Source organism: Enhydra lutris, unplaced genomic scaffold, assembly GCF_002288905.1.
Source record: "Enhydra lutris kenyoni isolate GAN:26980312 unplaced genomic scaffold, ASM228890v2 scaffoldscaffold26, whole genome shotgun sequence".
Taxonomy (NCBI): Eukaryota; Metazoa; Chordata; class Mammalia; order Carnivora; family Mustelidae; genus Enhydra; species Enhydra lutris.
The window spans coordinates 25,483,789-25,496,150 of record NW_019154110.1 but is presented as its reverse complement, the minus strand read 5'-3'; the positions used below and the strand labels follow the sequence as shown (position 1 = coordinate 25,496,150).

The 12,362-nt window shown below is 43.6% G+C and overlaps 1 protein-coding gene across 1 annotated transcript in view; it reads left to right on the top strand.

Moving 5' to 3' along the window:
* Positions 1–4,467, top strand: part of LOC111151556 (DNA topoisomerase II alpha) — a 30,629-nt gene extending 26,162 nt beyond the window's left edge. Inside the window, exons 30-35 of the mRNA XM_022509623.1 lie at positions 513–665; positions 897–1,023; positions 1,144–1,187; positions 1,585–1,725; positions 2,169–2,368; positions 3,367–4,467. Coding sequence (XP_022365331.1) covers positions 513–665; positions 897–1,023; positions 1,144–1,187; positions 1,585–1,725; positions 2,169–2,368; positions 3,367–3,495 — 794 coding nt within the window. The 3' untranslated portion in view covers positions 3,496–4,467. The remainder of the gene's footprint in view (positions 1–512; positions 666–896; positions 1,024–1,143; positions 1,188–1,584; positions 1,726–2,168; positions 2,369–3,366) is intronic.
* Positions 4,468–12,362: the final 7,895 nt, after the last annotated feature.

Sequence of the window (12,362 nt, the reverse complement as noted above, 5' to 3'; positions counted from 1 at the left end):
TAAAGAAATAGTAAAAGTATGCCATACTGTGCAAAGTCATAGACTGACCTTTGAATGCGGCACACCTTCAACTTTGAACCTAGCTAGTGATCTTTTAGCATATAAAACCAATGAATCATTTGAGTATTTTGACCCTTCATGTTCCCATGAGTTTGATTACTCTCAAATAATGTGAGGGCACAAGAAGTGGGAGAGCATGGCTTTTTACCTTCAAGGGGTTTATCAAGAACAGAAATTAAAGCAGTATATACTAGCCATTGTAGGGACTGAGAGAAAGGCGAGATCAGTGTGGGTGCACATCTACATTGTAGAGGTGACAGCAATTTATTTATGGAATTAGAAGACCAAACTATAAACTCCACAGGAAGAGGGACTATGTCCGTTTCTGTTCACCATTGTGTTCCCAATACTAGCACAGAGCTCAATAAATATTTGAAAGACGGTTGGATAATAGATGGAGAAGAGTGAGTCAAAGAACATCTAAAGGTGGTTAATTCCTATCTCGCTTCTAGGTACCAAGACAAAGAAGCAAACTACATTGTCATTTAAACCAATCAAAAAAGGAAAGAAGAGAAACCCCTGGTCTGATTCAGAATCAGATATGAGCAGTAACGAAAGTAACTTTGATGTCCCTCCACGAGAGATAGAGCCACGGAGAGCAGCAAGTAAGGAAAAGTGCTGAATGTGCTGAAAGATCTGAGTGACCAGTGTATTTCAAGGCATTAATCCCAGAAACTGTTATATCTTAGAGCAGTAATTATTTTAAGTTTTTGAAAAATGGACATATCTTTTAGGAGATTAAGCTAAAGCTTGAATCTTCATGAAATGTTATATCAATCTGTGGATTAAATATTTCTGTTACCCTCTTATTCTTTGCTCTATGTATTTTTTTATAGCAAAAACCAAATTCACAGTGGATTTGGATTCAGATGACGATTTCTCGGATTTTGATGAAAAAACTCAAGATGAAGATTTTGTCCCATCATCAGATGTTAGTCCAGTTAAGACCAAAGCTTCCCCAAAGTAAGCATCTTCTCTAATATGGATTTTATCATGATTGTTGCCAGTGATCAATGATACAGTCTTTGTTACTTCACACATTTAGAATTGGTTGTCAGGATGTTTTTGGTTTTTTTATTCCAGACATGCTACCAAAGAACTGAAGCCACAGAAAAGTGCCATGTCAGGTATGCATTTAAGTAAAAATAGAGAAACGTCTGCTTCACTGTGACACTCAGTTCCTGCTGGGTTCTAATCTGACTACATTATCTAAGTCCTGCCTTAGAAGATAAATGTGGGTTCTTATTAGCATTACATTGATGTTATTCTTTAGGGTTAGTTCACAGAAAGGGGTTCTACACTTCATATACTGAAAGTCATCATGTGCTTACTGTTTACTGTGCTGGGTCCTAGAGGTACAAAAAAATAACTGCTGATGAAGAATCCAGAAATTAGATCAAAGTTGTAAGAGTATGTTTTAAATATTCTAGAAGAGTCAGGGACTTGGTGTTTAAATGGAAATTCCGAGCAGGAAACAGATTTTTATGTGTTGCTTATATGTACTATTTTCCTTTCCGTTCGTAGTAATGGACGTTGATGCTGATGATGCCAAGGACAGTGTACCACTTCCTCCAGGTTCTCCTGCTGCTGATTTCTCAACTGAAACTGAAATCATAAACCCTGTTCCTAAAAAGAAGGTGGTGGTGAAGAAGACAGCGGCAAAAAGTGAGCTTCAGTCTTTGACATGAGTTAATATTAGGATTAAGTAGCTGGCTTCCACAAGTCAATTTTAATTTTTTACTCTCAAAAGTTACTATTAATATTGGAGTTAAACCTTTTCCAAATGGAAGCAAATATTTAGCTCTTTATAATCAAAATTGGTGGTCAAAAGGTTTAAAATCACCATGTTTCTCAAAAAGCCAGGCATTCTCTAGCTCATTTCTGTGACAGGGACAGAGTTTATAAACAGTGCAAAAGTTTAATGTAAAACATAAACCTATAAAAAAAATTAGATGCTTAAGAATACTTTGATTCTCTAATGTATTTTCAGCTCTATTAGATTTTTTCTATATTAAATATAAGCAATCAATAGCTTACTAAAGAAAGTTCACAGTGAGAACAATTCGTCTAAGAGTGGCCACATGATGAATGCCTGTGTTGAATTGCAGGTCAGTCTTCCACCTCCACTACAGGTGCCAAGAAAGGGGCTGCACCAAAGGGAACTAAAAAGGATGCAGGCTTGAATTCTGATGTACCTCAAAAGCCTGATCCCCCCAAAACCAAAACTCGCCGCAAAAGGAAACCATCCACGTCTGATGATTCCGACTCTAATTTTGAGAAAATGATTTCTAAAACAGTCACAAACAAGGTATTTATCCTAGCCAGTCCTTTCTCTGTAGGTGTTTTAAAAAACATAACCAAGACTTGTTCTTAATAATCTGACACATTTTGGGGTGCACCTAGGTGACTCAGTCGCTACGTGTCTGCCTTTGACTCAGGTCATGATTCTAGGGTCCTGGAATCAAGCCCCTCATCGGGCTCCCTGCTTGGCAGGAAGGCTGCTTCTCCCTCTCCCTCTCCTACTCCCACTCCCTCTGCTTGGGTTCTCTCTCTCACTGTGTCTCTCTCTGTCAAATAAAGTCTTTAATTTAAAAAAAAAAAAAAAGAATCGATTTAAAAATAAATAATACTAAACTGACACTTTTTAAGAAAATAAATGTAGGGACACCTGGGTGGCTCAGATGGTTAAGTGTCTGCCTTCAGGTCAGACCCTGATCTCAGGGTCCTGGGATCAGTCCCTATGTCAGGCCCCCTGCTCACTGGGGAGCCTGCTTCCCTCTCCCTCTCTCTCTGCCCCTTCCCCCCACCCCCGCTCATGCTCTCTCACTCTCTCAAATAAATAAATAAAATCTTAAAAAAAGAAGAAGAAAGAAAGAATGTAAATCTCATAATCTATTTAGCTTTTACTAGTTGTAACAAATTACATTTAAAAACGTGCTGCTTATGGGACACCTGGGTGGCTCAGTTGGTTAAGCATCTGCCTTCAGTTCAGGTCCTAATCCAAGGGTCCTGGGATTGAGTCCCACCATCAGGCTCCTTACTCAGCAGGGAGCTTGCTTGTCTTTCTGCTTGCCACTTCCCCTGATTGTGCTTTCTCTATCTGACAAATAAATAAAATCTTAAAAAAAACATATATATGTATATATATATGTACCACTTAGTCGATGAAAATTGCCTTAGATCTATTTCTTAGTACTTATTAGAAGGAGGGAAACTCATTGAACTGTAGTCTACTGATATATTTTTTACAATGAAATGTTGCTGTCAAACTAACATTGTGCAAATTACTTGGTCTTCCTCTTGTAGAAATCCAAGGCTGAGAGTGAGGACTTCCATCTGGACTTAGACTCAGCTGTGGCTCCTCGGGCCAAATCGGGACGGGCAAAGAAACCTATAAAGTACCTCGAAGAATCAGATGAAGATGATCTGTTCTAAAACGTGATTATTTTAAATAATGGTCTTATTGAGCCCAAGACTGGTTTTAGAGTTACCTGAGTCCCTTAATTTCTTCTCCTCTGAATTTTGTTTGGGGAAGGTAGTTTTAATCCAGAACCGTCAAAGTGAAGTATGTCAAGCCCAGGTATCTATTACTATTTTATAACACTGTCTAGGTAGTGATCACCTCATGGGCATTGTTTTCTTCTCTGCTTTGTCTATGTTTGGAGTGTCTTCTCTTTTGTCTTTAGAATCTGCTTTTAAATTCTTCTGAGCTCTGGAGATAGTTGTGTGGTCACTTCAGCATAATATAGTTTATTGACCACTCATTAAGCTAAAATTGTTATAAATGTCTCCTCTGCCTCCTTTCCTACTTTCAGTAAATATGAGATAGAGCATGATTAATTCTGTTTTACCTTCGTTTTATAGGTAATTTTCCATCAGATAGGACTTTATGGTTCTAGTACAAATAATCCCCACTCAGCCTTTTATGTGCTGAATTTTTGCTCAGGCAATGAGAAATTGCTCATATTCTTCATATCCTTTTGAATACTAGCAGAGGCTGAAGAAAAACAGCCTGGCTGTGTCCATATAACCTCAACACAGTCAATAGGGTGAAGAAAATTAGTGTTGTGACCATTTCAATTCTTGACTTGTCCCCTCGGGCTGTCTCCAACTTTGAATCTCCCAAAGAGCAAATTTCTAGGGACCATTGGATTGCAAAAAAGTGGGGGGCAACCTTCACTCAAAGATCTTACATCATTGCCATCCATACTCAGCAGTGAGCGGTTATATCCATTTTGAGAAATCTCCATAATTATCAATTTACAAACTTTTTAAAACATTTCTGCATTTTTACATGTGTGTGACTTGAGTAGTGTTATCAATGTTTTTGTAAATATTTACTATGTTTTTCTATTTCACTTAATTCTAACAATTTTTTACTTTAATAAAATGTTCTAAACATAGCAACCCATTGATTGCCTTTTTTTTTCCTTTGCAGTATACACTTTTCCTTACTCTAAAATATATTCGTTTTTACTTCCCTTTTTTTTTTTTTTTAAGATTTTATTTGTTTATTTGACAGAGATCACAAATAGGCAGAGAGGCAGGCAGAGAGAGAGAGGAAGAAGCAGGCTCCCCACTGAGCAGAGAGCCCAATGAGGGGCTCAATCCCAGGACCCTGGGACCATGACCCGAGCCAAAGGCAGAGGCTTTAACCCTCTGAGCCACCCTGGCGCCCCTTTACTTCCCTTTGAGGGAAGGGAAATTCTGATCATTTGCTGATGTACCTACCTAACAGCCCCTGGCTATAGTCATAAGTCTGAGATAGGCATCATGACCTAATCAAAGCCAGTCAGGTTTTTCCCGGGTTTTTATACATGAGTACGAAGTTCTTCCTCTCCTTCACATTAGGCCTTGGTCCCCCATGAGCAAGTAGTGTCAAATATGTTTGGTTGTTTTTTGTTTTGTTTTCTTTTTTTTAATGAGCCCTTTAACAATTTTGATAATCAGGACAACTACTTGAGGATCTCAGTAAATGACATTAGGGCAACTGGCCAATCATTTAAAAGAAAGAAATGTTAAGGGCGCCTGGGTGGCTCAGTGGGTTAAAGCCTTTGCCTTCGGCTCAGGTCATGATCCCAGGGTCCTGGGATCGAGCTCCGCATCGGGCTCTCTGCTCAGCGGGGACCCTGCTTCCTCCTCTCTCTCTCTCTCTCTGTCTGCCTCTCTGCCTACTTGTGATCTCTGTCTGTCAAAAAAGAAAAAGAAATGTTAGAATGTTAGATAAATCCAATCCCTCACATCTTATACCAAAGTCTAAGTTCAAACAGACAATATTAAAATGTCAAAAACAAAACCATTTAAAAATGTACCAAAAGAAAAGGAATTTTGAGTTACAGAGGGAGATCTTAAACCTAGCCCCACGGGTTGAGAAAGATCTGGAAAAATGAGCGCTCTCATCAGAATCTGGTCCAAAAGGTCAAACTCTGTCCTAACAATTCTCACTTTAAGAAATGTAATTCAAGAGAAAAACTGGGACATGGGGCACCTGGATGGCTCAGTCGGTTAAGTGCCTGACTCGATTTCACCTCGGGTCATGAGGTTGAGCCCCACGGCAGACCGCACTGGGTGTGGAGCCTCCTTAAGATTCTCTCCTCCCTATAAAAACTTTTTTAAGAAGATATTTGGGACATTTACAAGTCTTGTAAATGCTCAGAAATACAGGAAATCTCAATATCCTAGTCACATAATTTTGCAAAATGTTACCATTCGGGGAGAGAGGGGCACATGGAGTCTGCCTCTCCCTCTCCATCTGTCTCTCCCCCAGTTCATGCTCTCTCTCGCTCTCTCTGTCTCTCTCAAATAAAATCTTTTTAAAAATTACATGTAAATCTACAATTATCTCAAAAGCCACATGCAGAGATGCTCGCTGAAGTCTAGTAAAATTGAAAGTGATCTAAATGTCCAAAAACAAGAGACCTCAGATAAAACAATTAGTTTAAACAAATTATGGTACAATGAGGAATATCAGGTCCTCCTTAAGAAGATCATATAGATTACTGATTAACATGAAAAGATACCCTCACTGAGTGAAGAAAACACGTTATGAATCAGGTGAAGTCCCTGTCAAGTATGCATTTGTTGATAGAAGGAAAGCATATAAACCCTCTTTAGAAAGAAAAAAAGTCCAAGACATTCACCTTTTAAAAGTAGAAGTTTGGGGCACCTGGGTGGCTCCATTGGTTAAAGGACTGCCTTTGACTCAGGTCTTGATTCTAGGGTCCTGGGATCGAGCCCTGAGTAGGGCTCCCTGCTCAGTGGGGAGCCTGCTTTTTCCTCTCCCTCTGCTGCTCTGCCTGCTTGTGCTCTCTCGAACTCTGTCAAATAAATAAAGAAATAAAATCTTAAAAAAAAAAAAAAAAAAAGTAGTTTGCTCCTGAGCAGTAAACCACTTGCTAAGACTCCAAATGAATACATCTCTTGACTTCATTCCTTACGCCAACTGACATTCTAGAAGATAAAAATTCTAGTGCTAATCAACCTGGTTATGTACATTTAGACCCTTTATAGAATAGCTATTTCCTACACATGAAACATTGCTCAGATAAATAGATATTACATCAGTTAGAATTACAAAAGAACAGTTATTGAGAAAAGGCATTCAAAACTTGCATTCATGGATAAATAATACAATAAGTTTACTAAGCCTTTTTTTTTTTTAAGATTTTATTTATTTTATTTGACAGACAGATCACAAGTAGGTAGAGAGGCAGGCAGAGAGAGAGAGGAGGAAGCAGGCTCGATGCGGGGCTCGATCCCAGGACGCTGGGATCACGACCTGAGCTGAAGGCGGAGGCTTTAACCCACTGAGCCACCCAGGTACCCTACTAAGCCTTTTAAAACACATTGCATCCCACTGTTTCTGCTGCAAGGGAATTTTTTAAGTGGTTTCTGGCCATTTTTTCCTAAAACCCAAAGACAAAAAAATATTTTTAAGATTTTATTTATTTGACAGAGATCACAAGTAGGCAGAGAGGCAGGCAGAGAGAGAGGGGGGAGAAGCAGGCCCCCTGCTGAGCAGAGAGCCCGATGTGGGGCTTAACCCCAGGACCCTGAGATCATGACCTGAGCTGAAGGCAGAGGCTTAACTCACTGAGCCACCAAGGCGCCCGACAAAATTTTTTTTAATTCATTAACTTTGGCTTCTAGAGTGATGGATATCTGTTCTGACCTGCCCAGTGTCCCCTTCCTCAGTAATTCCACTTTTGGAAAATTATTCTGAAGTCCAAAAAACAAAAAGCTTGTGTCCAAAAGCATTCATTTAGCATTATTTACACTGGTGAAAAACTGGGAATGGAATAAGTGTCCTACAGTGGAAGAACTGGTTAAACTGGTACACTCTTACCATGTATTACAGAGTCATCAAAAGTCTTATTTTCCCAGAACATTTAACAACAGGAAAGTCATATTGGGTAGCAGGGAGAAAAAGATACAAAAACTATCCTGTATAATGTATCAAAACTCATTGGATTATATTATAAAATGGAGCATTTTACTGTGTATAAATACTCCAATAAAAAGGTAACCTTTAGGGGCGACTGGGTGGCTCAATGGGTTAAGCTTTTGCCTTCGGCTGGGGTTGTGATCTCAGGGTCCTGATCTCAAGGTCCTGGGATCGATCCCCAAATCAGGCTCTCTGCTCAGCGGGGAGCCTACTTCCCCCTCTCTCTCTGCCTACTTGTGATCTCTCTGTCCAACAAATAAATAAATAAATCTTAAAAAAAAAAAAAAAAAAGTAACCTTTAGAGGCATCTGGGTGGCTCAGTCCGTTAAGCAGCTACCTTGGGCTCAGGTCATGATCCCAGGGTCCTGGAATCCAGACCAGCAGTGAGGCTCCCTGCTATTGGGGAGTCTGCTTCTCCCTCTCCCTCTGTTCCTCCCTCTGCTTGTGCTCTCTACCTTGCTCACTCTCTCAAGTAAAATCTTTAAAAAATAATGAATTTTAAAACGCTAACTTTTAGACAGTGTAAGGTTCAAATATAAACCAGTACTTTTCAAACTTGTACTTAAAAATCCATTGAGGTGGGGTGCGGTGCCTAGGTGGCTCAGTCATTATAAGTCTGCCTTCAGCTCAGGTCCTGATCCCAGGGTCCTAGGATCGAGCCCCACATCAGGCTCCCAACTTGGCGGGAAGGCTGCTTCTACCTCTCCCAGTTCCCCTGCTTGTGTTCCCTCTTTCGCTGTGTCTCTCTCTGTCAGATAAATAAAATCTTAAAAAAAAAAAAAATCCATTGAGGAGCTTGTTGAACTGCACATTCTGATTCAGTAGGTCTGGAGTGGAGTCTAAAGTGGCATTATTAACAATTTCCCTAGTGATGTCACTGCTGCTGTTTGGAGACCCAACTTGGAAAAGTGAAGGTGTAAACTACATACCAGTGCTTCTCTACGTATGCTCCCTAGAGCAGCAGTATTAGCGTGACCTGAGAGCTTGTTAGAAATTCCAATTATTAGGCCCACTCCAGAACTGGGTAACTGGGTAACTTAAAAGCACCTTTAAAAACAAACATCTTTAAAATCTTTGTTTTTAAAGATTTTATTTATTTATTTGACAGAGAGAGAGATATCAAGAGAGGAAACACAAGCAGGGGGAGTGGGAGAAGGAGAAGAAGACTTCCCGCCAAGCAGGGAGCCCAATGCAGGGCTCTACCCCAGGATCCCGGGGATCATGACCCTGGCGGAAGGCAGATGATTAACAACTGAGTCACCCAGGTGCCCCAAAATCACCTGTTTTAAGAGGGCTCCCGTTAGGAGCACCTGGGTGGCTCAGTTGATTAAGTCTGACTCCTGATCTCAGCTCAGGTCTTGATCTCAGAGTTGAGTTCAAGCCCCATGCTGGGCTCCATGCTGTCAGTGGAGAGGAAGGAAGGAAGGAAGGAAGGAAGGACTCCATTTAATTCTTTTTTTTTTAAGATTTCATTTATTTATTTGACAGAGAGAGATCGCAGGTAGGCAGAGAGAGAGAGAGGAGGAAGCAGGCTCCCTGCAGAGCAGAGAGCCAGATGTGGGGCTCGATCCCAGGACCCTGGAATCATGACCTGAGCGGAAGGCAGAGGCCCTAACCCACTGAGCCACCCAGGCGCCCCTAATTCTAATGCAACCTGAAGTTCGAGACCAATGCTATGTGCATTGAAAGGCCAACTGCAAGTTGCAGCAAAATGTCATCTGTTTTTCTTTGGAGAATGAGATTTGGGTGATTTATTCTTTTCTTCTTTGCATCTTCCTATAGTTTATAAAAATAGTAAATGTTACATGTCTACTTTCCAAATGAAAATAACCATAATTTTTTCCAGGTTATAAAAGTAATATGTGGGTTCCAGTTCTAATATGATGCTGAACTTTAACTACTCCGGGAATCAGTCACATGTGTCTTTCATTCATGTGCGGCACCATTGCAAATATGAGGAGGATGTGATGGTTAACTGTGTGTGTCAACTTGACTGGGTTAAGGGATGCCCAGATAGCTGCGTGTGTCTCTTAGGGTGTCGTCTCCAAAAGAAATTAGCATTTGAATCAGTTGATTGAGTACAGATTTCCTTCAACAAAGTGGGTGGGCATCATCCAAACCGCTGAGAACCTGAATAGAACTATTTAGGGGGCGGAAGCAGACTTGGGGAAACTTTCTCTGAAATCCCCATTTCTGAATCTCCACATCAAATAACAGAAGCAGATTTGTGATACTGAAGCTGAAATTCCCCTTGCGTGCAAAGCCATGGGGGGAGGGGTCTTTTTAAAAAGACTACATTTCCCAGCCTTCCTTGCGGAAGGTCATCCTGGCCAATGATATGTGAGCATCGGTCACGTGGCAGCTTCCAGGACTTTACGAGAGAGACGTCTTAGCACTTACTTCTCCCGCCTTAATCGCTTGGTGGGCATCCTGGAGAGCGGCTGACAAGACGGTGGAGAACGTGGGCCACAACGTGGGAGGGGTTGGGAGGAGCCTGCACCCGTAAGGACTTTGGAGCACAGCGCTGTCCGGCACCACTGGACAGCCCACCATCCTCCTCCTTTTAAATGAGAGGGAAACAAGCTTCGCCCTTGTTTAAGCCACTGTTTTTGCGTTTTGCTGTTACAGCCGAACCTAATCTTAGTTACAGAGCCAAGGGAGGAGGTAGTAGGTTGGCAGCTCCCCATGAGTGATAAAACTGCAGAGCCTGGGGCGCCTGGGTGGCTCAGTGGGTTAAGCCTCTGCCTTCGGCTCAGGTCATGGTCTCAGGGTCCTGGGATCGAGCCCCACATCAGGCTCTCTGCTCAGCAGGGAGCCTGCTTCCCTTCCTCTCTGTCTGCTGCTCTGCCTACTTGTGATCTCTCTCTCTCTCTCTCTCTGTTAAATAAATAAATAAAATCTTTAAAAAAACAAAAACGCAGAACCGTAGGGTACGGGTATTGGGAGCCACAGACTGAAGCCAGGGGAGAAGAGAGAGGAGCGGGGACCACCTGTGAACAGAAGTTCGCTTATCCGGAGGGTTTTCGGGCCGGGAAAGGGTTTGAAGGGTCAGACACTATGCCACGGAAGGGGTGGGGTGTGGTAGGGAGGTGCCACCGAGTAATCAGAAACGAATGCACCCACCGAACGCACCCACCGTCTCAGGCCGATACCTTTCCCACCCATGCCGAGGGGGAAGGAAAGTGAGGGAGGAATTTTGCCATTAACCCGTTTTGGCGTTTTCATTTCTACTCAGGACTGGACATTCTGATTACTGATCTTGGACCAAATCGGCCATTTCAGCGATCGCAAGCCTTAGAGGAGAGCAGAGTGAGCAACTGAGGCTTGCGACCCACCAACGTGATCATGGTCTGGGGGCGCAGATGACCTGCACCCTCTTCAATCCTCCCACCCCCCTTCGCTCATCCCCCTGGCAAAAATTTACTGAGCATCTACCAGGTGCCAGGGACTGTTGCAGGTGCTGACACAGGGCAGAGAACAGAACACCAGAGCCCTGCTCTCATGGAGCTGACATACTAATGGAGGAGATGGTGCCACACAGGATAAACAAATCAAAATAAAAAATACCAAGTATGTTAGGTAGTGATCAGTGCGAAGGAAATAAGGCTGAGAAAGGGGACAGGAAGGAAGGGGTTAATTCCGGCGAGGGCTGCTAGGGAAGGCCTCACTAAAAGGCAACATTTCTGTGAAGACTAAAACTTGTCAGAGGGGCAACAGGGAAGAGGAAATACAATTGTGTCTTGATGATGTCACTTACTGGGTACGACCGTGCTGTGGCAACACGTGTGTCCGTGTGTGACAGAATGGGAACTGGCTCCACAGCCCCACAGGCTAGGGCGAGATGTCTGGGACAGGGATTGAGTGGGACCCTGTGCTGGTTGGGCCTCTTAGCCCGGCTCCCGATCTTGAGTACGGCCAAGAATGGGGCCATGTGTCACCAGCCCTGGACAGCATCAGTGACACCTCCTCTCTGGCTGGACAACGCTATCTGAGAAGGAGGTTGGGCCCCAGAGATTGCAGAGTCTCCCATGTCTGGCCCTGTGGCATCAGGGGCTGGGGACAGCACAGGGTGACCATGCGCCTACCCCACCCGAGCCCACCACCTCTGCCATTTTCCACTCCCGACAGGCAGACGGTCTGATGGGGTTTTTCCAGGCTGGGCCAGTGGCCTGACCCAGCAGGGGCCATGAGGACAGGGCAGGGACCATTCCTGGACAGTCAGGAAAGATGAGGTGTGTCCCTGAGCCCCCATGGCTGGGGCTGGGGGTTGGGGGTCGGGGAACAGCTTTGCCAGGAACAGGCAGAGGTCAGGGTTGCGAAAGTCAGCCATGCCTCCCACCCCGTATCCTGTTTTGGAATGTGGGGCCCTAGCATGTGCTTTCCTTTGGACTTTGTCCAAGGCAGTGTCTCCCCACCCAGGCCCACTCCCAGAGGAACTCTGCATGACGGTGGGCAGGGTTCCCTGGCACATCCATCATTAGCCTAGGGGTTTTCCAGACTGGGCTGGAAAGTGAGTGAAGGGCCAGTGTGAGTGAAGGGCACATTGCCCAGCCCTTCCTGAAATCAGGCCAGGGGTTCCCTGTCAACACATGGAAAATTATACAGGCTCCCGTGGCTGAAGGGAAGAAGAAATGTGGAGGGGGAGAGTCTTGGCCTCCCCACTCAGAATCGGGCAGGCATGGTCCACTTCCAGTGTCTGGGCAAACTAGGCCCAACAAAAGCCCTGGGGTTGTCAGGCCCTGCGAAACCCAAGCAGGCCAGAGGGAGAGCAGTTCCATGATGGGCTCAAGCGCGTGGGCCCCCAAGCAGTCAAGCCCGGCACAAGACAGGGACCAGCTACTTATGTGCTGTGTGACTG